Source organism: Heterodontus francisci, chromosome 1 (assembly GCF_036365525.1).
Source record: "Heterodontus francisci isolate sHetFra1 chromosome 1, sHetFra1.hap1, whole genome shotgun sequence".
NCBI classification, from domain to species: domain Eukaryota; kingdom Metazoa; phylum Chordata; class Chondrichthyes; order Heterodontiformes; family Heterodontidae; genus Heterodontus; species Heterodontus francisci.
Genome location: NC_090371.1, coordinates 227,588,344 through 227,612,494, shown reverse-complemented (window position 1 = coordinate 227,612,494; position 24,151 = coordinate 227,588,344). Strand labels below are relative to the sequence as shown.

The window sequence follows — 24,151 nt, the reverse complement described above, 5'->3', positions numbered from 1 at the left end:
ATCGAGGCATAGATTACAAAAGCAAGGAGGTCATGTTGGAGTTGTATAGAACTTTGGTAAGGCCACAGCTGGAGTACTGTGTGCAATTCTGGTCGCCACATTATAGGAAGGATGTGATTGCACTGGAGGGGGTGCAGAGGCGATTCACCAGGATGATGCCTGGGATGGAACATTTAAGCTATGAAGAGAGACTGGATAGGCTTGGGTTGTTTTCGCTGGAGTAGAGAAGACTGAGGGGTGACCTGATCGAGGTGTACAAGATTATGAGGGGCATGGACAGGGTGGATAGGGAGCAGCTGTTCCCCTTAGTTGTAGGGTCAGTTACGAAGGGACACAAGTTTAAGGTGAGGGACAGGAGGTTTAAGGGGGATTTGAGGAAGAACTTTTTTACCCAGAGAGTGGTGACGGTCTGGAATGCACTGCCTGGGAAGGTGGTAGAGGCGGGTTGCCTCACATCCTTTAAAAAGTACCTGGATAAGCACATAACATTCAATGCTATGGGCCAAGTGCTGGCAAACAGAATTAGGCAGACAGGTCAGGTGTCTTTAATGCATCGGTGCAGACTCGATGGGCCGAAGGGCCTCTTCTGCACTGTATTATTCTGTAATTCTGAGAGGTTCAGGTCAGAGAATTGTTTCCTGAACACCGTCTGTCAATCTGGCCTACTACTGAGTGCCTTTCTCTCCCCCCTCCTCCACCCTCTTTTAGCAGCTTACTCTGCATGACTTATGCTTATTCTCCCAGTCATGCCTGAATCCAAGATGAAGGTCTACTAGTGCACCCATGTCGGAGAGCAACTGATTTGTGCAGAAGCCTTGAAGTCAGCAAAAAGTATTTTAGCACATGCCAGACCACTCCCTGTAGACTTTTGAAACTTGTAACAACTTTGGAAAGCACCAAAAACATGTAGAATTGCAGCAACAACCAGAAGAAATAAGCCAGCAACTAACCTGAAAGTAGTTAATGATCCCTTTAAATGGCATTGACAGGTGACCTTTCATGCTGCTTAGCATGTGTTCAGCTGTGCAAGGTTAAGAGAGGGCGTCAGCTGGAGCACAGAGCTCCAAAATGGCAACGCTGGCATCAAATCAGTACTGCACACTGACTGACTCGATGATCTGTCTGTTCTGCATATTTCTGGCAAACATTGAGTGCGTGCATGCTAAACCCTGTACTAAGATGGCATCCAGTGTAAGACGTGTACACGTGCACTGCGTAAACCACTTAGAAGCACTAAGGGTACTTGTAGTACCCAAAAAAGTCACTAGCAAGCAAAATTTCACACCATGTTTGTTTGATGTCATTGGTTCAAGGAGGAATGTTCATTAGGAAAACTCCACATTCTTCAAACAATGCAATGGGATCGTCACCCACCCTATCAACTATTAGAATTGGCAGTTATATGTCTCATCTCATGCACAGCATCTCTGACTCAGTATTGCAGCAGAATGTCAGCTCCATCAAACTCAAACTCTGGCATGAGGTTCAAACTCACAACCGTTGAACCCAGAGGTAAGAATATTGCACCTGAGCCAAACTGACACATCATTTATATGTGTACTAGTTTGAAATTTCCACTTTCTGCATCAGCCACCCTTTGAATGAAATTGGAAAAAAATGTCAAAGTGGGTAAAGGCCATTTCTCCAAAACTACATTTTTTTTCACAGCTGCTGATGGGGCTGCTGTACTTCCAACATTTCCTGTTTTAATTCGCAACAAATCAGTAAATCTTGGACTGCAGTTGTGACCACTCGAAATTGAGTTGAGGCTCAGGTAACGGGTAAGGCCCTTAAAGATCCATTTAGTGTGGCTGGATTTGAATTTAAGCCTGAGTAGTGAAGAAACAGCATTAATACTCACTGTACACCTGAACTCATAGTTCTGAATGTGTGTTACTAATTTATGAGAGATAGTAACAGCCACTTTACTTCCATTGATAATTTTGCAAAAATAGTGACAGAATTTCCATGCGGAAGGATACATATATTTTACCTGTAAATTTAATCTAAAAAATCCCACTTTGCTATTTTGGTATATCAGTGTTATGTCTCTTGTGACTATTTGTAGAAAGAAAAGGGAATTTCTCAACCTGTACCAGTGCTGGGAATGCACTTTGTAGCACGTACTGCCATGTTTTTCTCATTTTATGAGTGCTTTTCACTTTTTCCTTCACTGCTTTCCTTCTTCACAACTATCCACTTTTTTCATTATAGATGTGTCTAACATTCCTAGTTCCAGTCCTACTCAGGCCCCCTTCCCCAACTCTTTTTCGGCACATTCATGACTGTATCGGTGCCATTTCCTGCTTCCGCCCGGAACTAGAAAACTTTATCAACTTTGCTTCTAATTTCCACCTTTCTCTCTCCTTTACATGGTCCATCTCCGACACTTCCCTTACCTTCCTCGACTTCTCTGTCTCCATCCCTGGGGATAGGCTGCCTACCTATCATTATAAGCCCACCAACTCCCACAGCTACCTGACTACACTTCCTCACAACCTGTCTCCTGTAAGGACTCCATTCCATTCTCCCAGTTTCTCCATCTCCGACGCATCTGCTCTGATGATGCAGCCTTCCACGACAGTGCTTCTGATATGTCATCCTTTTTCCTCAACCGAGGATTGCCCCCCATGCCCCCCCCACTATGGTTGACAGGACTCTCAACCGTGTCCAGCCCATTTCCCACACCTCTACCCTCACCCCATCCCCTCCCTCCCAGAACCACGACAGGGTTCCCCTTGTCCTCACTTTCCACCCCACCAGCCTCCACATCCAGAGGATCATCCTCCGCCATTTTCGCCACATGCAGCATGATGCCACTACCAAATGCATCTTACCTCCCTTCCCCTGTCAGCATTCCGAAGGGATCATTCCCTCTCCGACACCCTCGCCCACTCCTCCATTACCCCCACCACCTCATCCCCTTCCCATGGCACCTTCCCCTGCAATCGCATAAAGTGTACAGCCTGCCGGGCTGAACATTGAGTTCAATAATTTCAGAGCATGACGGGCCCCCCTTTTTATTTTGAGTAACTTTTTCTTTTTTATTTGTTTACTTTATTTTAGTTTGTTTCTACTGTGCCTACCCACAGTTTTTTTCATGTTGTGCTTGGGGCCAGGGCTGTTCAGTTTTCTGTTCATTAACACCTTCTCTGTACTAACGCTTTGTCTTTCACCACACCATTATCAAAAAGGAGGAGGTGTTGGGTGTCTTGTAAAGCATTAAGGTAGATAAGTTCCCAGGGCCTGATGGGATCTACCCCAGAATACTAAGGGAGGCAAGGGAAGAAATTGTTGGGGCCTTGACAGAAATCTTTGCATCCTCATTGGCTACAGGTGAGGTCCCAGAGGACTGGAGAAAAGCCAATGTTGTTCCTTTGTTTAAGAAGGGTAGCAAGGATAATCCAGGAAATTATAGGCCGGTGAGCTTTACGTCAGTGGTAGGGAAATTATTAGAGAGGATTCTTCGGGACAGGATTTACTCCCATTTGGAAACAAACAAACTTATTAGCGAGAGGCAGCATGGTTTTGTGAAGGGGAGGTCGTGTCTCAGTAATTTGATGAGTTTTTTGAGGAAGTGACAAAGATGACTGATGAAGGAAGGGCAGTGGATGTTATCTATATGGACTTCAGTAAAGCCTTTAACAAGGTCCCTCATGGCAGACTGGTACAAAAGGTGAAGTCACACGGGATCAGAGGTGACCTGGCAAGATGGATACAGAACTGACACAGTCATAGAAGACAGAGGGTAGCAGTGGAAGGGTGCTTTTGTGAATGGAGGGATGTGACTAGTGGTGTTCCGCAGGGATCAGTGCTGAGACCTTTGCTGTTTGTGGTATATATAAATGATTTGGAGGAAAATGTAGCTGGTCTGATTAGTAAGTTTGCGGACGACACAAAGGTTGGTGGAGTTGCGGATAGTGATGAGGATTGTCAGAGGATACAGCAGGATATAGATCGGTTGGAGACTTGGGCAGAGAAATGGCAGATGGAGTTTAATCCGGACAAATGTGAGGTAATGCATTTTGGAAGGTCTAATGCAGGTGGGAAGTATACAGTAAATGGCAGAACGCTTAGGAGTATTGACAGGCAGAGAGATCTAGGCATACAGGTCCACAGGTCACTGAAAGTGGCAACGCAGGTGGATAAGGTAGTCAAGAAGGCATACGGCATGCTTGCCTTCATCGGTCGGGGCAGAGTATAAAAATTGGCAAGTCATGCTGCAGCTGTACAGAACTTTAGTTAGGCCACACTTAGAATATTGCGTGCAATTCTGGTTGCCACACTACCAGAAGGACGTAGAGGCTTTGGAGAGGGTACAGAAGAGGTTTACCAGGATGTTGCCTGGTCTGGAGGGCATTAGCTATGAGGAGAGGTTGGATAAACTCGGATTGTTTTCACTGGAACGACGGAGGTGGAGGGACGACATGATAGAGGTTTACAAAGTTATGAGCGGCATGGACAGAGTGGATAGTCAGAAGCTTTTTCCCAGGGTGGAAGAGTCAGTTACTAGGGGACATAGGTTTAAGGTGAGAGGGGCAAAGTTTAGAGGGGATGTGCGAGGCAAGTTCTTTACACAGAGGGTGGTGAGTGCCTGGAACTTCCTGCCGGGGGAGGTGGTGGAAGCAGGTACGATAGCAACGTTTAAGAGGCATCTTGACAAATACATGAATAGGATGGGAATAGAGGGATACGGTCCCCGGAAGTGCAGAAGGTTTTAGTTTGGGCAGGCATCAAGATCGGTGCAGGCTTGGAGGGCCGAATGGCCTGTTCCTGTGCTGTACTGTTCTTTATTCTTATTAACATAACGTTTGCCTTTGCTCCATGACCTTCTGGTCAGTTATTGACCTTGTCCTATCCACACCTTCTCTTTTGTTATCTCTTGCTCCACCCCCGCTTTACTTGCTTAAAACCTTTTATATTTCTGATATTTCTCAGTTCTGATGAAGGGTCATTGACCTGAAACGTTAACTCTGCTTCTCTCTCCACAGATTCTGCCAGATCTGCTGAGTTTTTCCAACATTTCTTGTTTTTATCACCAACACCAATTTGCATTGTGAACAGTGCATGCACCAGATCCTACTCCACGTAATATCTTGGAGGGTTTACGCTTTATTTTAAGAAATTATTGCCCCAGAAAATCTGATAATTTTTTTATTAGGTTGAAGGCCAGGGAAGGCATTGGGACTGCGAGCATTGGGGTACACGGATAAGGACAAGGATATTGTGAGCAGATGTCTAAGTGAGTAAGGTGATCAGAAAGAGTGACAGGGATCAAGTTAACAACAAAATTAATGGTTGAAACTGGGATCATGGCTCTTGACTCCCCAAAGCCTTTCCACCATCTACAGGGCACAAGTCAGGAGTGTGATGGAATACTCTCCACTTGCCTGGATGAGTACAACTCCAACACTCAAGAAACTCCACACCATCCAGGACAAAGCAGCCCGCATGATCCGTATCCCATCCAACAACTTAAACATTCACTCCCTCCACCACCACGCACAGTGGCAGCAGTGTGTACCATATACAAGATGCACTACGGCAACTCCCCAAACCTCCTTCAACAGCACAATCCAAACATGCGACCTCCACCACCGAGAAGAACAAGGGCAGAACATAAGAAATCAGAGCAGGAGTAGGACAATCAGCCTCTCGAGCATGCTCTGCCATTCAATATGATCATGGCTGATCTGTTTGTGGCCTTACCTGCACTCTCCTGCCTGCTCCCCATAATCTTTCACTCCCTTGTCAATCAAAAATCTGTCTAACTGAACCTTGAATATATTCAATGACCCAGCCTCCAATGCTCTCTGAGGAAGACCAAAGATTAATGATCCTCCTCATTTCCGCGTTAATTTGAAACTATGCCCCCTAGTTCTAGATTCGCCCATGAGGGGATACATCCTCTCAGCATCTACCCTGTCAATCCCCGTTCAAAATCTTATAGGCTTCAATAAGATCACCTTTGATTCTTCTGAACTCCAATGAGTATAGGCCCAACATGCTCAGCCTTTCCTCATAAGAGAATCCCCTCATCCCAGGAATCAGCCTAGTTCACAGCAGATGCATGGAAACACCACCACCTGCAAGTTCCCCATCAAGCCACCACAACATCCTGACTTAGAACTATATTGCTGTTCCTTCACAGTTGCTGGATCAAAAACCCAGAACTCCCTCCCTAACAGTGCTGTGGGTGTATCTACACCAGATGGACTACAGCGGTTCAAAAAGGTGGCTCACCACTACTTTCTCAAGGGCAATTAGGGATGGGCAACAAATGCTAGCCTAGTCAGCAATGATCAGATCCCATGAACAAATAAAAGAAATACAGTGAGATGGCAGGAGGCAGATCCTGGATATCTTTAGTTGGCTGTTTGAGAAAGGAAAGTGGCCAGAAAGAGCAAGTGAGATTAGAATTTAGGAGCATGCTGAGAAAAAAAGTAATGCCATTGTTATTTACTCATTACTAAAGTCTAAACTCAGGTTGTTCCAAAATTTGCATAATTTTCATATTTGAAGCATTTTTGTTGCATTCATATTTCTTTAGGAAATTAATAGAAACAAATTTAATACACCCGAAGAAATATGAGGTGGAAGTAGCAACATCAATTTTGAACATTTATGCAATGAAAGCAAAGAAACATAGGTAAAAATATATTTGCTAAAAAGGACTTTCACTGGATTGTCCTTGTTAAAATAGTGCAGAACACAGTTCAACAGTACTATACTGTAGTCTCTCTGCCAAGTACAGAAAAACGTGATCTTACGTCCCAACAGAAGCATTATAATACTGTCCTGGAGGTACACATATACAGTTAGTAGACACTCATCATGCATTTCTCATTCTGAAATTTAGTGTTCTGTGGACTCATACACCCTAATAAAGTAACTCATGCTTTGTATAAACATTAGCAGAACTTTCAGATTGAAGCAAACCTTCAGCTCACATCTTACATTCTTTAAGTTGTTGGGTTTTACCATTGTAAAGTTCAGAGGCTTTAGCAAAATGAAAAAAAATTGACAGCTTCCAGGTTCATCATGCACTCACCTATGTTGGTTTTATTAGTGATAGTTAAGCAGAACACTGATCCAATATGGCTAATAAATCTATGGCAGGTCGAGACACAAGGCCAACAATGTGCCTGAGCAGCCTCACTGGTACATCATGCACTGGAAGCCTGCACACAGTTACGCACAAGGTTCAATCAAGCTGTAAATATTATGTAAATTACAAAGCTCTTCCATAATGTAATTGGAGTGTCTGAGTAGTACTCCAGTCATCGAGTGCCCATTTCTGATGCTGGATAGGCCTCTCTTTGCTTCTTGCCCCTATTTTTGGGGAGCCTTTCACCCACCAATCCTGCATAGGGACTGAAGTGTCCAGTAACTGTCAGTAGCAAAGTAATACATGAGCAACCGACAGTCCATCCATTGGCTGCTGTTAACCTGACATTCTAGTACAGATTCAAGTGATGACCTCAGTGCATCATATACTCTATGTCACAAGCGTTACTGAAATATTTAAATTAACTAGCCGAGTTTTATCATACAAAGTCAGCACTTTCAGCACAGGCCACAGACACCCAGTGAGACCTTACAGCACAGTCCACAAGCAAATAGTAAGATCTTTTAGCACAGGTCCAGGCATCCAGAGAGACCTTTCAGCACATTCCACAGGCACCCAATGACACTTAACAGCACATGCCACATGCACTGACTAAGCAGCAGTTCTGGAGATTTTACCCTGGGAGTCCAATGTAATGAACAGTATATGATCTTGGTTACTACAAAGCCTTATTGCAACATGATTGACAAAAAGATACAGACAGGTTGTTTTCTAGGATTTTGAAATTCCTTGCAGGTTTCACCCGGCTCCCACCATTATCCTATCCGTCATTTGACAGAACCCACTGGAAAAGGGAAGATGCCTAGTTATGCTGGGTCTCTGCCAGTCCTGGATTCTCACTTGTAAAAGGTGGAAGCTTTGCCTGGTCTTTACGAGGCAAATGATGTCAGGGGTGACCCTGCACTAGGAGTTCCTGTTACCCCAGCAAAGTCAGAGTTCTAGGCCAGGGACGCAGCCTAGATCTCCAAAGACTGGCTAATAGTTATTTACTATTAAAAAAAATCCTGGATTGGTCCTCTTACAAGTGAATACTGCACGCAGTCAGGGATAAGAGGCGTCCTTAGCAATTCCTTCCACCATCCTAAGATGGCTAGGTAAAGGATTTTACAGCTGGAGGGGTGCACATGGGCATTAGCAATATGCTCATCGTAATTCACTGGCCCTCATGCAAATGAAGTACCTTCCTGCTGACTCCACAACCTCCAACAGGGTAAGTGCAGAATAGTGGCTTGCAGATTCTCAAGCCCTTGCTAGTTTACATATATGTATTTTAGTAGTTTGTTCTCATTCTTGGTAGGTTGTCATCAGGCTTGGTAGAATCTGCAAGTCCTTGTTTGTAAAATCAACTAAAAAAAGTGCTTGCTCATGTTAAGCCAATTTTTGCTTGACATTTAATGAAGAAAAATGAGAAACAATTTTTGCAATCCTAGGATTAAATAACTATCTTTCTACAGGTCACCAATTTGTATAAAATGCCCTTTAGGTTTGGAAATGTTTATTTCTTTATATTGTGGAAGTTATCTCTTCATTGATTACCAAATTAGATCTTTTATCTTTCACTGTTTCAGGTCCAAATGATAAATTGTTCTATGATGAATCACACTTCAGTCTGAGTGCATTTTCTGGACAGGAACCAAACCTTCATTGGCTCTTTCTTACCCTTCATGGTAACCAGATCTCTGTACTCCAGCTGAAACTGTTCATCAGAGTTCTCGGCATTCATTAGGCATCTAATTACAAAAGGTGATAATTAGGACCATTCATCTCATTTTCAGTGCTAACTGAGAAAGATATGTGTAAGATATGAAGATGATCTCCTCTCTCCCCCCTTTATAATCATACCACACAAAACCATCCTTTCTTGTACTGGTGACCATCCTTATATTGTCCCGTAATATGGTAATAAACTCAGTATCATTGCAGGTTAGTTGGCATGACACAGCTTCAGTTCAACTCATAATTCAGTTCTAGGTTCATTATCATCAGATTTAACAATTGAAGGCAGTGAATGAAATTACCCCAGACAGAGGCCTGTGTAAATACTGAAATGATAATATCAAGCATTCGGTGCTTCAATAATCTTGAAATGAAGCAAATTGTCCTTATTTTGCTCTTGTGGTTGAAGTTTTCATTTGAATCCATGTGTTGCTGTCTTCTAAAAGCACTGCAGCCTAAAATGGTTGTCTACATTGCTTCCACTAAAAAATATCAAATATTACATTACTGCTCACCTATATGTATACTCCGAGACATTAATTCTCCCCTTTTCTCCAGTGGTTTCTGTCCTGCTTGTTAGGTTAACAGTATTTCCGAACAAACAATAGCGAGGCATCCTCTGACCAATTACACCAGTGACCACTTCCCCAGTGTGAATGCCTATAGTGATCTGAAGTAAAAGAAAAAGTTTGAAATTATGCAAAATATTCCAACACTAGCAGCATCTGAGTCAGGAGAACACTGAATGAACAACAAGCATTTGTTTCTCACACACGTGTGTGAAGTACATGCACCTGACATTCCAAGACCAAAATACCTCAGAAAATAACTGAAGGCATGTGGCATGACTGTGAATCATCTGTCTTGATACCAAAACAGGGATGTCACCACCTTGATTTTCAATTAAATTAGCCAAGCGTTGCACAAAAAGAATTTGAAATAATTAGATTGAATGGAGGTAATTTAACTAATATGTTGGCTGTGGGAATCCTTGCTCGCCAGAAAATTGAAAAATTGCGGGCTGCCCATCTGCTGTTTTCCATTGTGCACCGACAGCAGGGACCAATACACACTCAGAAAAATACTCCAATGACTTCCAGTTTGAGTAACAAAATTGAAAAATAGAATAAGAAAAAGGTCATTTGGCCCATCAAGCCCATTTCTTCCTAAAAGGTCACTTTTATTTTGTTTACCATTTATAACTTCAACTCTGCACAAAAGAATTATTGGTACTGCATGTCTGATGAGCATTTTGAAGAAACAAGTAGTCTTGTATCCATATGGCTGCGCAATTCATTAGAATTTCAACATGGCACCCAGAAAACAATTCAATATTGCTACAACTGAAGCTTGTACTTCATTCTTAGAGCAAGACACCTGAGCAGCACCTGAGACCAGAAGAAAAATAAGATGTCATACGTGAAGGAATTTCACAAGAAAACAGTTCCCAATAATACCATTTACCTCCTAGAAAGATTGAATTCACCCTTTTTAAGGAGGCTTGCACCATGGAGCAGTGTTCTTCACCAATTGCAAGTCCTCACACAGCCAATGAGCTCGATCTTTGCATCACTTGCATACCCATGTTTCAGGACAGCACACCGTTAGCAGGCAATGTAGTAGGCAATTGTCACACTTACAAAAGAGCATAATACATCAAGTCATTTAAGAACAATCTAGCTGTAATGAAGCATAGCCACTCACTAACTTCTAGAGTACAAGTCTGTCATTCTATGCAATTCAAGTTGAGTTTTTTACTGTGCAATTATTATAACACCATGAGCACAATCCCAACCAGAATCAAGATCTGAAACAAAAACAGAAATTGTTAGAAATACTCAGCAGGTCAGGCAGCATCTGTGGAGAGAAAAACAGAGTTAACGTTTCAGGTCTATGACCTTTTATCAGAACAAGTTCTCCTGGTTGAAGACAAATCTTTGCTGACTTGCCCATGTTGCTCCACAACCTCCTTGGATCTACCTATGTGGGAAATGATAGATCTTGGCAACCTGCCTCAGGCACAAGAAGACCCCCTTCTGATAAATCCTCTGGAAATCGTCACTGACCTCTATGCCCTGAAGGTAGAAAGAATTCCAAAACAAGCTCCCATCCTACCAGCTGTAGATGTTACATTTCAAAATAAAACTCAGGGCCCTAACAGGTCGGTGACAAAAAGAGAAAAATTTTAAAAACTTTTAAGTGCCACGCAAAAAACAAATGCAGCGAAACAAATGCATTAAAGGATACCAAAAAGACACAACTTTTTTTTAAAAAGAAAAACTGACCAAATGATTGAAAGATAGGAGAAAGCAATTCCTGTCTATATGCCAGCAGCCAATGTCTGTGTAACTTATTTTAAGGGTGTAGCCCAATCTAAGCACATGAAAGCACCAGGCTGAGAGTCATGCCCCCACTTCAGTTTTTCTGCCTTTTTGAGGAGGCTTGCACCATGGAAATTATCCCTCAGTTTGTATTAAATAGTATGTTTAGCATAGCCCACAGGAACACAAAAGAAGTGATGGTTTTGGTTTCCTCATCATGCAATTGGTATTGCCATGTCATTGTACTTGAAAATGAGGCAGCAGCAGCAGACAATGGTGGGCCAGTTTGACCCACCCAGTTTGAGGACTTGTATGATTTTCTAGGGTGGGTGAAGTTCTGGCAGCTAAAGCTCCTGTCTGAAACGAACAGCAACCTTCTGAATGCAGTCAAATCAGAGTCTAGTGATATTACAAAATCAGTGTAGTTTCCCAGTTTTACCACAGGACTATTATCATTTCCTTGGGGCAGCACAGTGGCGCAGTGGTTAGCACCGCAGCCTCACAGCTCCAGGGACCCGGGTTCGATTCTGGATACTGCCTGTGCGGAGTTTGCAAGTTCTCCCTGTGACCACGTGGGTTTTCGCCAGGTGCTCCGGTTTCCTCCCACAGCCAAGGACTTGCAGGTTGATAGGTAAATTGGCCATTGTAAATTGCCCCTAGTGTAGGTAGGTGGTAGGGAATATGGGATTACTGTAGGGTTAGTATAAATGGGTGGTTGTTGGTCAGCACAGACTCGGTGGGCCGAAGGGCCTGTTTCAGTGCTGTATCTCTCTAAACAAAAAAACACCCATAAACCATTGACCATAGAACAAAGGAACAGAGCATCAGGAGAGACCATATAGCCCCTCAGTCTGTTTTGCCTTCCAGTGAGAGCATGGTTGAGCTGCCACTGAACTTCATATCCCTTTGCCTTTGCTCTATATACCTTCATTATAGAATCATAGAAAGTTTACAGCACAGAGAGGCGCCACTTGGCCCATTGTGTCTGCGCCAGCCGAAAGACAAACCACCCAACCTGATCCCAGCATTTGATCCGTAGCCCAGCAGATTATAGTACTTCAGGTGCACATCCAGGCACCTTTTAAATGAGAGGAGGTTTTCCGACTCCACCGCCCTTTCAGGCAGAGAGTTCCAGACTCCCACCACCTTCTGGGTGAAAAATATTACCTCATCTCCCCTCTAATCACTTCAAATCTATGCCCCCTACTCACTGACCTCTGTGCTAAGGCAAATAGGCCCTTCATCTCCATTGTATCCAGGCCCATCACAATTTTGTACATCTCAATCAAATCTCCCCTCAGCCTTCTCTGATCCAAGAAGAACAACACCAGCCTATCCAAACTTTCTTCATAGCTGCAATTTTCCAGTCCTGGCAACATCCTTGTAAATCTCCTCTGTACCCTCTCCAGTGCAATTACATCTTTTCTGTAATGAGGTGACCAATACTGCACACAGTACTCAAGTTGTGGCCTAACCATTGAGTTATACAGTTCCATCATAACCTCCTTGCTCTTATATTCTATACCCCAGTTAATAAAGGAAAGGATTCCATATGCCATATGGATAGGAGTAAAAAGTATGGGAATGCAATAGTTATAGGGAATTCAATTACAAGGAGAATAGATAGGTGTTCTGGGGCCACAAACGAGACTCCAGGATGGTATAAGAAATGCTGGAACCACTCAGCAGGTCTGGCAGCATCTGTGGAAAGAGAAGCAGAGTTAACGTTTCGGGTCAGTGACCCTTCTTCGGAACTGACAAATATTAGAAATGTCACAGGTTATAAGCAAGTGAGGTGGGGGTGGGGCATGAGATAACAAAGGAGAAGGTGTAGATTGGACAAGGCCACATAGCTGGCCAAAAGGTCATGGAACAAAGGCAAACAATATGTTAATGGTGTGTTGAAAGACAAAGCATTAGTACAGATAAGGTGTTAACGGATTGAATATTGAACACCAGCAAGTGCAAACATGAATCAGTACAAACTGGACGGGTTACACCTGGGCAGGATCGGGACTGATGTCCTAGGGGAAGCATTTGCGAGAGTGGTTCGGGAGGGTTTAAACTAAAATGGCAGGGGGATGGGAACCTTTGCAAGGAGTCAGAGGAAGGGGGAATCAAAGACAAGAACAAAAGACAGGAAGGAGAATAAGAAAAGTGACAGGCAGAGAAATCAAGGGCCAGAATCGAACAGGGCCACAGTGAAAATTAGTGGGAAGGGGACAAGTAATGTTAAAAAGATAAGCCTTAAGGCTTTGTGCCTTAAAGCGCGGAGCATTCGCAATAAAGTGGATGAATTAATCGCGCAAATAGATGTAAATGGGTATGATATAGTCGGGATTACAGAGACATGGCTGGATGATGACCAAGGATGGGAAATGAACATCCAGGGGTATTCAGTATTTAGGAAGGACAGACAAAAAGCAAAAGGCAGTGGAGTTGCATTGCTGGTTAAAGAGGAAATTAACGCAACAGTGAGGAAGGATATTAGCTCTGACGATATGGAATCTGTATGGGGAGAGCTGAGAAACACTAAGGGGCAAAAAACGTTAGTGGGGGTTGTATATAGACCCCCAAACTGTAGTGGTGATGTTGGAAATGGCATTAAACAGGAAATTAGAGACACATGCGATAAAGGAACATCTGTAATTATGGGTGACTTTAATCTGTATGTAGATTTGGCCAATCAAATTAGTTACAATACCGTAGAGCAGAAATTCTTGCAGTGTATACGAGATGGTTTTCGAGACCAATATGTTGAGGAACCAACCAGAGAACAGGCCATCCTAGACTGGGTATTGTGTAATGGGAGAGGAATAATTGACAATCTGGTTGTTCGAGACCCCTTGGGGATGAGCGACCATAATATAATAGAATTCTTCATCAAGATGAAGAGTAATGTAGTTGATTCTGAGACCAGGGTCCTGAATCTTAATAAAAGAAACTACGAAGGTATGAGGCGCGAGTTGGCTATGATGGATTGGGAAATATTACTTAAAGGGATGACAGTGGATATGCAATGGCAAACATTCAAAGCGCGCATCGATGAACTGCAACAATTGTCTATTCCTACCTGGCGCAAAAGTAAAACAAAAAGTAAACAAGTAAAAACCATGGCTTACAAGGGAAATTAGAGATAGCATTAGATCCAAGAAAGAAGCATACAAATTTGCCAGAAAAAACGACAGACCTGATTGGGAGCAGTTTAGAATTCAGCAAAAGAGGACCAAGGGATTGATAAAGAAGGGGAAAATAGAGTACGAGAGTAAGCTTGCGGGGAACATAAAAACTGACTAAAAGTTTCTATAGGTATGTGAAGAGAAAAAGATCGGTGAAGACAAATGTAGGTCCCTTACAGTCAGAAACAGGGGAATTTATTATGGGGAACAAAGAAATGGCTAACCAACTAAATGCATGCTTTGCATCTGTCTTCACAAAGGAGGACACAAATATCATACCAGAAATGTTGGGGAACACAGGGTTTAGTGAGAGGGAGGAACTGAAGGAAATCAGTATTAGTAGATTAGATTAGATTAGAGATACAGCACTGAAACAGGCCCTTCAGCCCACCGAGTCTGTGCCGACCATCAACCACCCATTTATACTAATCCTACACTAATCCCATATTCCTACCAAACATCCCCACCTGTCCCTCTATTTCCCTACCACCTACCTATACTAGTGACAATTTATAATGGCCAATTTACCTACCAACCTGCAAGTCTTTTGGCTTGTGGGAGGAAACCGGAGCACCCGGAGAAAACCCACGCAGACACAGTGAGAACTTGCAAACTCCACACAGACAGTACCCAGAATCGAACCCGGGTCCCTGGAGCTGTGAGGCTGCAGTGCTAACCACTGCGCCACTGTGCCGCCCTGAGAAATGCTGTTGGGGAAATTGATGGGATGGAAGGCCGATAAACCCCAGGGCCTGATGGTATGCATATGCATCCCAGAGTACTTAAGGAAGTGGCCGCAGAAATAGTGGATGCATTGCTCACCTTCCAAGATTCTATAGACTCTGGAACAGTTCCTACAGATTGGTGGGGAGCTAATGTAACCCCACTATTTAAAAAGGGAGGTGGAGAGAAAACAGGGAATTATAGACAAGTCAGCCTGACGTCGGTAGTGGGGAAAATTCTAGAGTGCATTATCAAAGATTTTATAGCAGAGCACTTGGAGAACAGTGGTAGAATCGGACAGAGTCAGCATGGATTTATGAAAGAGAAATCATGCTTGACAAATCTACTAGAATTCTTCGAGGATGTAACTAGTAGAGTTGATGAGGGACAGCCAGTGGGTGTGGTTTATTTGGACTTTCAGAAGGCGTTCGACAAAGTCCCACATAAGAGATTAGCGTGTAAAATTAAAGTGCATGGGATTAGGTGTAGTGTATTATGATGGATAGAAAATTGGTTGGCAGACAGGAAACAAATAGTAGGAATAAATGGGTCTTTTTCTGAATGGCAGGCAGTGACTAGTGGGGTACCGCAGGGATCGGTGCCAGGACCCCAGCCATTCACAACATATGTTAATGATTTAGATGAGGGAACTAAATGTAATCTCTCCAAATTTGCAGATGGCACAAAAATGGGTGGGAGGGTGAGTTGTGAGGAGGATGCAGAGAGGCTTCAGGGTGATTTGGAAAAGTTGAGTGAGTGGACAAATGCATGGCAGATGCAGTATCATGTGGATAAATGTGAGGTTATCCACTTTGATAGCAAAAGGCAGATTATCTGAACGGCTATAAACTGAGAGAGGGGAATATGCAGCGAGACCTGGGTGTTCTCCTACACAAGTCGTTGAAGGTAAGCATGCAGGTCCAACAGGCGGTAAAAAAGGCAAATGGCATGCTGGCCTTCATAGCGAGAGGATTTGAGTACAGGAGCAGGGATGTCTTGCTGCAATTGTACAGGGCCTTGGTGAGGCCACACCTGGAATATTGTGTGCAGTTTTGGTCCCCTTATCTGAGGAAGGATGTTCTTGCTATAGAGGGAGTGCAGCGAAGGTTTACCAGACTGATTCCTGGGATGGCAGGAATGATGTATGAGGAGAGATTGAGTCGGTTAGGATTATATTTGCTGGAGTTCAGAAGAGTGAGGGGGGATCTCATAGAAACCTATAAAATTCTAACAGCACTTTACAGGGCAGATGCAGGAAGGATGTTCCCGATGGTGGGAGAGTCCAGAACCAGTGGTCATAGTCTAAGGATACGGGGTAAACCTTTCAGGACTGAAATGAGGAAAAATTAGTTTACCCAGAGAGTGGTGAGCCTGTGGAATTCGCTACCACAGAAAGCAGTTGAGGCAAAAACATTGAATGTTTTCAAGGAGTTAGATAAAGCTCGAGGTGAAAGGGATCAAAGGATATGGGGGGAAAGCGGGAAATGGTTACTGAGTTGGATGATCAGCCATGATCATAATGAATGGCGGAGCAGGCTCAAAGGGCTGAAAGGCCTACTCCTGCTCCTATTTTCTATGTTTCTATTAACCACTTTATGGACCTGTCTTGCAACCTTCAGGGATCTGTGGACATTCACTCCAAGGTCCCTCACTTCCTCTACACCTCTTAGTATTCTCCCTTTAATTGTGTATTCCTTTGCCTTATTTGACCTCCCCAAATGCATCACCTCACACTTCTCCGAGTTGAATTTCATTTGCCACTTTTCTGTCCACCTGACTAGACTATTGATATCTTCCTGAAATCTACAGCTATCCTCCTCACTATCAACCACACAGCCAATTTTTTGTGTCGTCTGCAAACCTCTTGATCATGCCCCCTACATTTACATCCAAATCATTAATATATACCACGAAAAGCAGGAGACCCAGTACTGAGCCCTGCGGACCCTCACTAGAAACAGCCATCCAGTCGCAAAAATACCACTCAACAATTACCCTTTGTTTCCTGCTCCTGAGCCAATTTGGAATCCAGCTTGCTCCATTCCCCTGGATCCCATCGGCTTTCATATTTTTAACCAGTCTGCCATGTGGGATCTTGTCAAGAGCCTGGCTAAAATCCATGTAGACCACATCAACTGCCCTAACCTCATCAATCCTCCTTGTTACTTCTTCAAAAAATTCAATCAAGTTGGTCAGACACGATCTTCCCTTAACTTATCCATGCTGACCATCCTTGATTAATTCGCTGACTATCCTTGATTAATTCATGCCCTTCTAGGTGACAGTTTATCCTGTCTCTCAGAATTGATCCCAATAATTTACCCATTACCGAGGTTAGGCTGACTGGACTGCAATTATTTGGTCTATCCTTCGCTCCCTTTTTAAACAGAGGTACAACGTTAGCAATTCTCCAATCCTCTGGCACTACACCCGTATCCAGTGAGGACTGGAAAATGATGGTCAGATCGTCCGCGAATTCATCGCTGGCTTCTTTTAACAGCCTGAGGCCTGAGGAGCATCCGGAATAAGGTGGGTGAGCTTGCAGCATGGGTTGGTACCTGGGATCTCGATGTAGTGGCCATTTCGGAGACATGGGTAGAGCAGGGGCAGGAATGGATGTTGCAGGTTCCGGGATTTAGATGTTTCAGTAAGAACAGAGAAGATGGTAAAAGAGGGGGGGGGGGGTGTGGCATTGTTAATTAAGGAGAGTATTACAGCGACAGAAAGGACATTTGAGGACTCGTCTACTGAGGTAGTATGGGCTGAGGTTAGAAACGGGAGAGGTGAGGTCACCTTGTTGGAAGTCTTTTATAGACCTCCGAATAGTTCCAGAGATGTAGAGGAAAGGATAGCGAAGATGATTCTCAACAGGGGCGAGAGTAACAGGGTAGTTGTTATGGGGGACTTTAACTTTCCAAATATTGACTGGAAATACTATAGTTCGAGTACTTTAGATGGGTCAGTTTTTGTCCAGTGTGTGCAGGAGGGTTTTCTGACACAGTATGTAGACAGGCCAACCAGGGGCGATGCCACATTGGATTTGGTACTGGGTAATGAACCCGGCCAGGTGTTAGATTTAGATGTAGGTGAGCACTTTGGTGATAGTGATCACAATTCAGTTAGGTTTACCTTAGCGATGGGCAGGGACAGGTATATACTGCAGGGCAAGAATTATAGCTGGGGGAAAGGAAATTATGATGCGATTAGGCAAGATTTAGGATGCGTAGGATGGAGAAGGAAGCTGCAGGGGATGGGAACAATCGAAATGTGGAGCTTATTCAAGGAGCAGCTACTGCTTGTCCTTGATAAGTATGTACCTGTCAGGCAGGGAGGAAGTTGTCGAGCGAGGGAGCCGTGGTTTACTAAAGAAGTTGAAGCGCTTGTCAAGAGGAAGAAGGCGGCTTATGTTAGGATGAGACGTGAAGGCTCAGTTAGGGCGCTTGAGAGTTACAAGCTAGCCAGGAAGGATCTAAAGGGAGAGCTAAGAAGAGCAAGGAGAGGACACGAGAAGTCATTGGCGGATAGGATCAGGGAAAACCCTAAGGCTTTCTATAGGTATATCAGGAATAAAAGAATGACTAGAGTTAGATTAGGGCCAATCAAGGATAGTAGTGGGAAGTTGTGTGTGGAATCAGAGGAGATAGGGGAAGCGTTAAATGAATATTTTGCGTCAGTATTTACAGTAGAGAAAGAAAATGTTGTCAAGGAGAATACTGAGATTCAGACTACTAGGCTAGATGGGATTGAGGTTCACAAGCTGGGAGGTGTTAGCAATTTTGGAAAGTGTGAAAATAGATAAGTCCCCTGGGCCAGATGGGATTTATCCTAGGATTCTCTGGGAAGCTATGGAGGAGATTGCAGAGCCTTTGTCCTTGATCATTATGTCGTCATTGTCGACAGGAATAGTGCCGGAAGACTGGAGGATAGCAAATGTTGTCCCCTTGTTCAAGAAGGGGAGTAGAGACAGCCCTGGTAATTATAGACCTGTGAGCCTTACTTCAGTTGTGGGTAAAATGTTGGAAAAGGTTATGAGAGACAGGATTTATAATCATCTTGAAAAGAATAAGTTCATTAGCGATACTCAGCACGGTTTTGTGAAGGGTAGGTCGTGCCTCACAAACCTTATTGAGTTTTTAGAGAAGGTGACCAAACAGGTGGATGAGGGTAAAGCAGTGGATATGGTGTATGTCGATTTCAGTAAGGCGTTTGATAAGGTTCCCCATGGTAAGCTATTGCAGAAAATACGGAAGTATGAGATTTCGAGCTTTGGATCAGAAATTGGCTAGCTGAAAGAAGACAGAGGGTGGTGGTTGATGGCAAATGTTCATCCTGGAGTTTAGTTACTAGTGGTGTACCGCAAGGATCTGTTTTGGGGCCACTGCTGTTTGTCATTTTTATAAATGACCTGGAAGAGGGTGCAGAAGGGTGGGTTAGTAAATTTGTGGATGACACTAAGGTCGGTGGAGTTGTGGATAGTGCCGAAGGATGTTGTAGGGTACAGAGGGACATAGATAGGCTGCAGAGCTGGGCTGAGAGATGGCAAATGGAGTTTAATGCGGAAATGTGTGTGAGGTGATTCACTTTGGAAGGAGTAACAGGAATGCAGAGTACTGGGCTAATGGGAAGATTCTTGGTAGTGTAGATGAACAGAGAGATCTTGGTGTCCAGGTACATAAATCCCTGAAAGTTGCTACCCAGGTTAATAGGGCTGTTAAGAAGGCATATGGTGTGTTAGCTTTTATTAGTAGGGGGATCGAGTTTCGGAGCCACGAGGTCATGCTGCAGCTGTACAAAACTCTGGTGAGACCGCACCTGGAGTATTGCGTGCAGTTCTGGTCACCGCATTATAGGAAGGATGTGGAAGCTTTGGAAAAGGTGCAGAGGAGATTTACTAGGATGTTGCCTGGTATGGAGGGAAGGTCTTACGAGGAAAGGCTGAGGGACTTGAGGTTGTTTTCGTTGGAGAGAAGGAGGAGGAGAGGTGACTTAATAGAGACATATAAGATAATCAGCGGGTTAGATAGGGTGGATAGTGAGAGTCTTTTTCCTCGGATGGTGATGGCAAACACGAGGGGACATAGCTTTAAGTTGAGGGGTGATAGATATAGGACAGATGTCAGAGGTAGTTTCTTTACTCAGAGAGTAGTAGGGACATGGAACGCCCTGCCTGCAGCAGTAGTAGACTCGCCAACTTTAAGGGCATTTAAGTGGTCATTGGATAGACATATGGATGAAAATGGAATAGTGTAGGTCAGATGGTTTCACAGGTCGGCGCAACATCGAGGGCCGAAGGGCCTGTACTGCGCTATAATATTCTAATTCTAATATTATCATGCCCTGGTGATTTATCCACTTTCAAGGATGCTAATCCCATTAATACTTCCGTTCTCCCTAGGTTTATCCCATCAAATACTTCACACTCCTCCTCCTTAACACAGTATCTGCATCTTCCCCCTCTTTTGTGAAGACAGACCCAAAGTATTCATTAAGAACCATAGCAACATCTTTCACCCCTACACATATGTTACCTTTTTGGCTTTTTATGGGCCCTACTCTTTCCTTAGTTATCCTCTTACTCTTAATGTATTTGAGTAATGCTGAAAAGAGAGATTTTTGTCGAAGCTTTTCTTCTTGCACTCATCAGGACAACTTGCGAGAATACCAATGTAAGGGAAAACAACAAATTTATACTGTAAGTAGCAGCGTGAAACAGCTAGCTCAAAATTTTGGGATACATTACCCTTCCATTGTAACCTGAGGGAGACTGGGTTCTTTTCAGGGCCAAAAATGACGGCCTTAGGGCTGTTCATATTTTTGCGCAATATACTGCAAGAAATGATTTGATCGGGGTAACCATTGTCATGCAGGATGCGTTTGTTTCACACTTTAACTTTGCAGTAGCAACACATGTAGTGTTCATCACTAACAGGATGCTGCTGTCAAGCCAAAAAGACGTTCTGTCTATCACACAAATGAGGATTGTGATATGTGAATTTCAATGCCAGTGTGATGCTAGGTATATAGGTCATACGTCCCAAAGACTGTTGGATCGTATCAAACAACATGTCCCTTCCGCTGTTCAGAACAGGCAAGGTACAGGCCGTACCCAACCAGCCAGTGCTTGCAAAACTCAAAACACAGTGTCCGACATTAAATGTGATTCCGCGATTGGACATTTGCTGAATAATCCTCAGCGTGCTAAGCCTGACAACCAATTTAAGATTGTCACTTGGACTCGCAGTGTGGCGCATTTCTGCGTACTGGAAGCAATGTGTATTCATACACAGGGCTCTGTTCTTTTCAGACAGAAAGAACAAGTACGAACATTGTGCCAGTTTCAGCTAAACAAACTAAGTGACAGCCATTCGCTGGTTCATTCCTCAGGGCAATGCCTTGACCAATTAGAGTCAAGCTGTCTGGTTTAAATTTCAAACAAAGCCTGGCAGTTAACTGTCAGTCACCACAAACTGGTGCATTTTCCATGGCAATGCCTCTACCAATCAGAGTCCACTTGACAACCAATCAGCACTCCCTTCTCATACAGTATCAGTTTGTTGCTTTCCCTTACATTGGTATTTTTGCGAGTTGTCCTGATGAGTGCAAGACAAAAAGCTTCGACAAAATGTCTCTATTTTCAGCATTACTCAAGTTCTGTACTACCAAACGACTATTCTTAATGCATTGATAAAACATCTTCGGGTTCACCTTGACTTTGCTTGCCAATATTCTTTCATGCCCTCGCTTTGCTTTCCTAATTTCCTTTTTGATTTCACTCCTCCTCTTTCTATACTCCTTTCAACTTTCTGTAGTATTGAGTCCTCGGTGTCGGACATAAGCTTTCCTTTTCTGCCTTATCTTACCCTTTAAGCTCCTTGACATCCAGGGGCTCTAGATTTGGCCATCCCACCCTTTCTCTTTGTGGGAATATGTTTAATATGAACCCCTTGAATCTCCCCTTTGAATGCCTCCCACCTTCCAGTAGCTGCTTCAAGTCCACTTTTGGCATATCACTCCTCAGCTTAGTAAAATTGGCCTTGCCCCAATTGAGAAATATAAATCCTGTTCTGTCTTTGTCCTTTTCCAAAATTATGTTAAAACTAACTGGATAATAATCACTACCACTAAAATGCCCTCCCACTGCCACTCCTTCCACCTGCCCAGCTTCATTTCCTAAAATTAAGTCCAAAACTGCACCCTCTCTTGTTGGACTTGCTAAAAACGTTCTCCTGAATTCTGCTCCCTCAATTCATTTCACACTAAAACTACCACAGTTCACAGAATGACAGAATTGTTCCAGTACAGGAGGAGACCATTTGGCCCATCATGTCTGCACTGCCTCTCTGAAAGAGCAATTCTCTCAGTACCATACCCCTGCCTTCTCCCCATAACCCTGCACATTCTTCCTTTTCATGTAACTGTATAATTCCCTTTCGAATGCTTCAATTGAACCTGCCTCCACCATGTTCTCAGACAGCACTTTCGAGACCTTAACCACTCGCTGCATGAAAAAGATTTTCCTCATGTCACTTTTGCTTCTCTTACCAATCTGTGCCCTCTTGTTCTCGATCCTTTCACAAGTGGGAACAGTTTGTCTCTATTCACTCTGTCCAAACCCCGCACGATTTCGAATACCTCTATCAAATCACTTCTCAGCCTTCTCTTCTCCAAGGAAAACAGTCCTAACTTTTCCAATTTATCTTCAAAATGGAAATTCCTCATCACCCACCATTCTCGTGAATTTTTTCTGTACTCTCTTCAATGCCCTCACGTCTTTCCTCAAGTGCAGCGCCCAGAACTGGACGCAATACGTCAGCTGAGGCCGAATTAGTGTCTTATACAAGTTCAACATAACTTCCTTGCTCTTATACTCTATGCTCCTATAATGACTTATGCACATATACACCAAGGTCCCCCTGTGCCTGCACCCCCTTTAGAATTGTACCCTTTATTCTATATTGCCTCATGTTCTTCCTACCAAAATGAATCACTTCACATTTCTTTGCATTGAATTTCATCTGCCACCTGTCTGCCCATTCCACCAACTTGTCTATGTCTTTTCTAAGTTCTACACTATCTTCCATCTGCAAACTTTGAAATTGTTCCCTGTACACCAAGGTCTAGATCATTAATATATATCAAGAAAAGCAAGGGTCCCAATACTGATCCCTGGGGAACTCCACTACAAATTTTTCTCCAGCCCGAAAAACATCCATTCACTTCCACTCTTTGTTTCCTGTCACTCAGCCAATTTCGTATCCATGTTGCTACCGTCCCTTTTATTTCATGAGCTACAAGTTTGCTCACAAGACTGTTGTGTGGCACTGTATCAAATGCCTTTTGAAAGTCCATGTACAGCACATCAACCCTCTCTGTTACCTCCTCAGAAAACTCCAGCATGTTAGTTAAACATGATTTTCCCTTAGGAAATCCATGCTGAATTTCCTTAATTAACTCGCATTTGTCCATGTCACTAATGATTTTGTCCTGAATTATTTTTTCTCGAAGTTTTCCCACCACCAAAGTTAAACTGACTGGTCTGTAGTTGCTGGGCTTATCTTTACACCCTTTTTGAACAAGTGTGTAACGTTTGCAATTCTCCAGTCCTTTGGCACAACCGCAGAGTCTAAGACTGAAAAATTATGGCCAGTGCCCTGCGATTTCCACCCTCACTTCCCTCAGTATCCTTGGATGCATCTCATCTGGTCCTGGTGCTTATCCACTTGAAGTACAGGCAGCCTATCTAATACTTCCTCTTTATCAATTTTAAACCCCTCTAGTGTCCGACTTACCTCCTCTTTCAACATTGCCTGGGTTGCATCTTCTTACTTGTGTTAAAACTGAGGCGGGAGCAATGCACTGTCAATTTAGTCCCATGACTCCACAGGTCACAGCATATTATTAAAGTTTCCCACCTACCGGAAATCAGCCAAATTAAACACTTCATTAACTCCCAGAATAAAACATATCAAACCAGGTATCGTTAAACAAAAACAAATTAACTATTAATAAGCTAAATCTTAAACAATACTGAGATAAATCTATTTCTGAAAAGACTTTATAACCTCTTATTCCTCCTATACCCC

The 24,151-nt window shown here is 43.4% G+C and overlaps 1 protein-coding gene across 1 annotated transcript in view; it reads right to left on the bottom strand.

The window, feature by feature from the left end:
* Nucleotides 1-9,356: 9,356 nt before the first annotated feature.
* gucy1b1 (guanylate cyclase 1 soluble subunit beta 1) overlaps nucleotides 9,357-24,151 on the bottom strand; it is a 231,132-nt gene continuing 216,337 nt past the window's right edge. Inside the window, exon 9 of the mRNA XM_068022355.1 lies at nucleotides 9,357-9,515. Within this exon, the coding sequence (XP_067878456.1) occupies nucleotides 9,357-9,515 (159 nt within the window). The remainder of the gene's footprint in view (nucleotides 9,516-24,151) is intronic.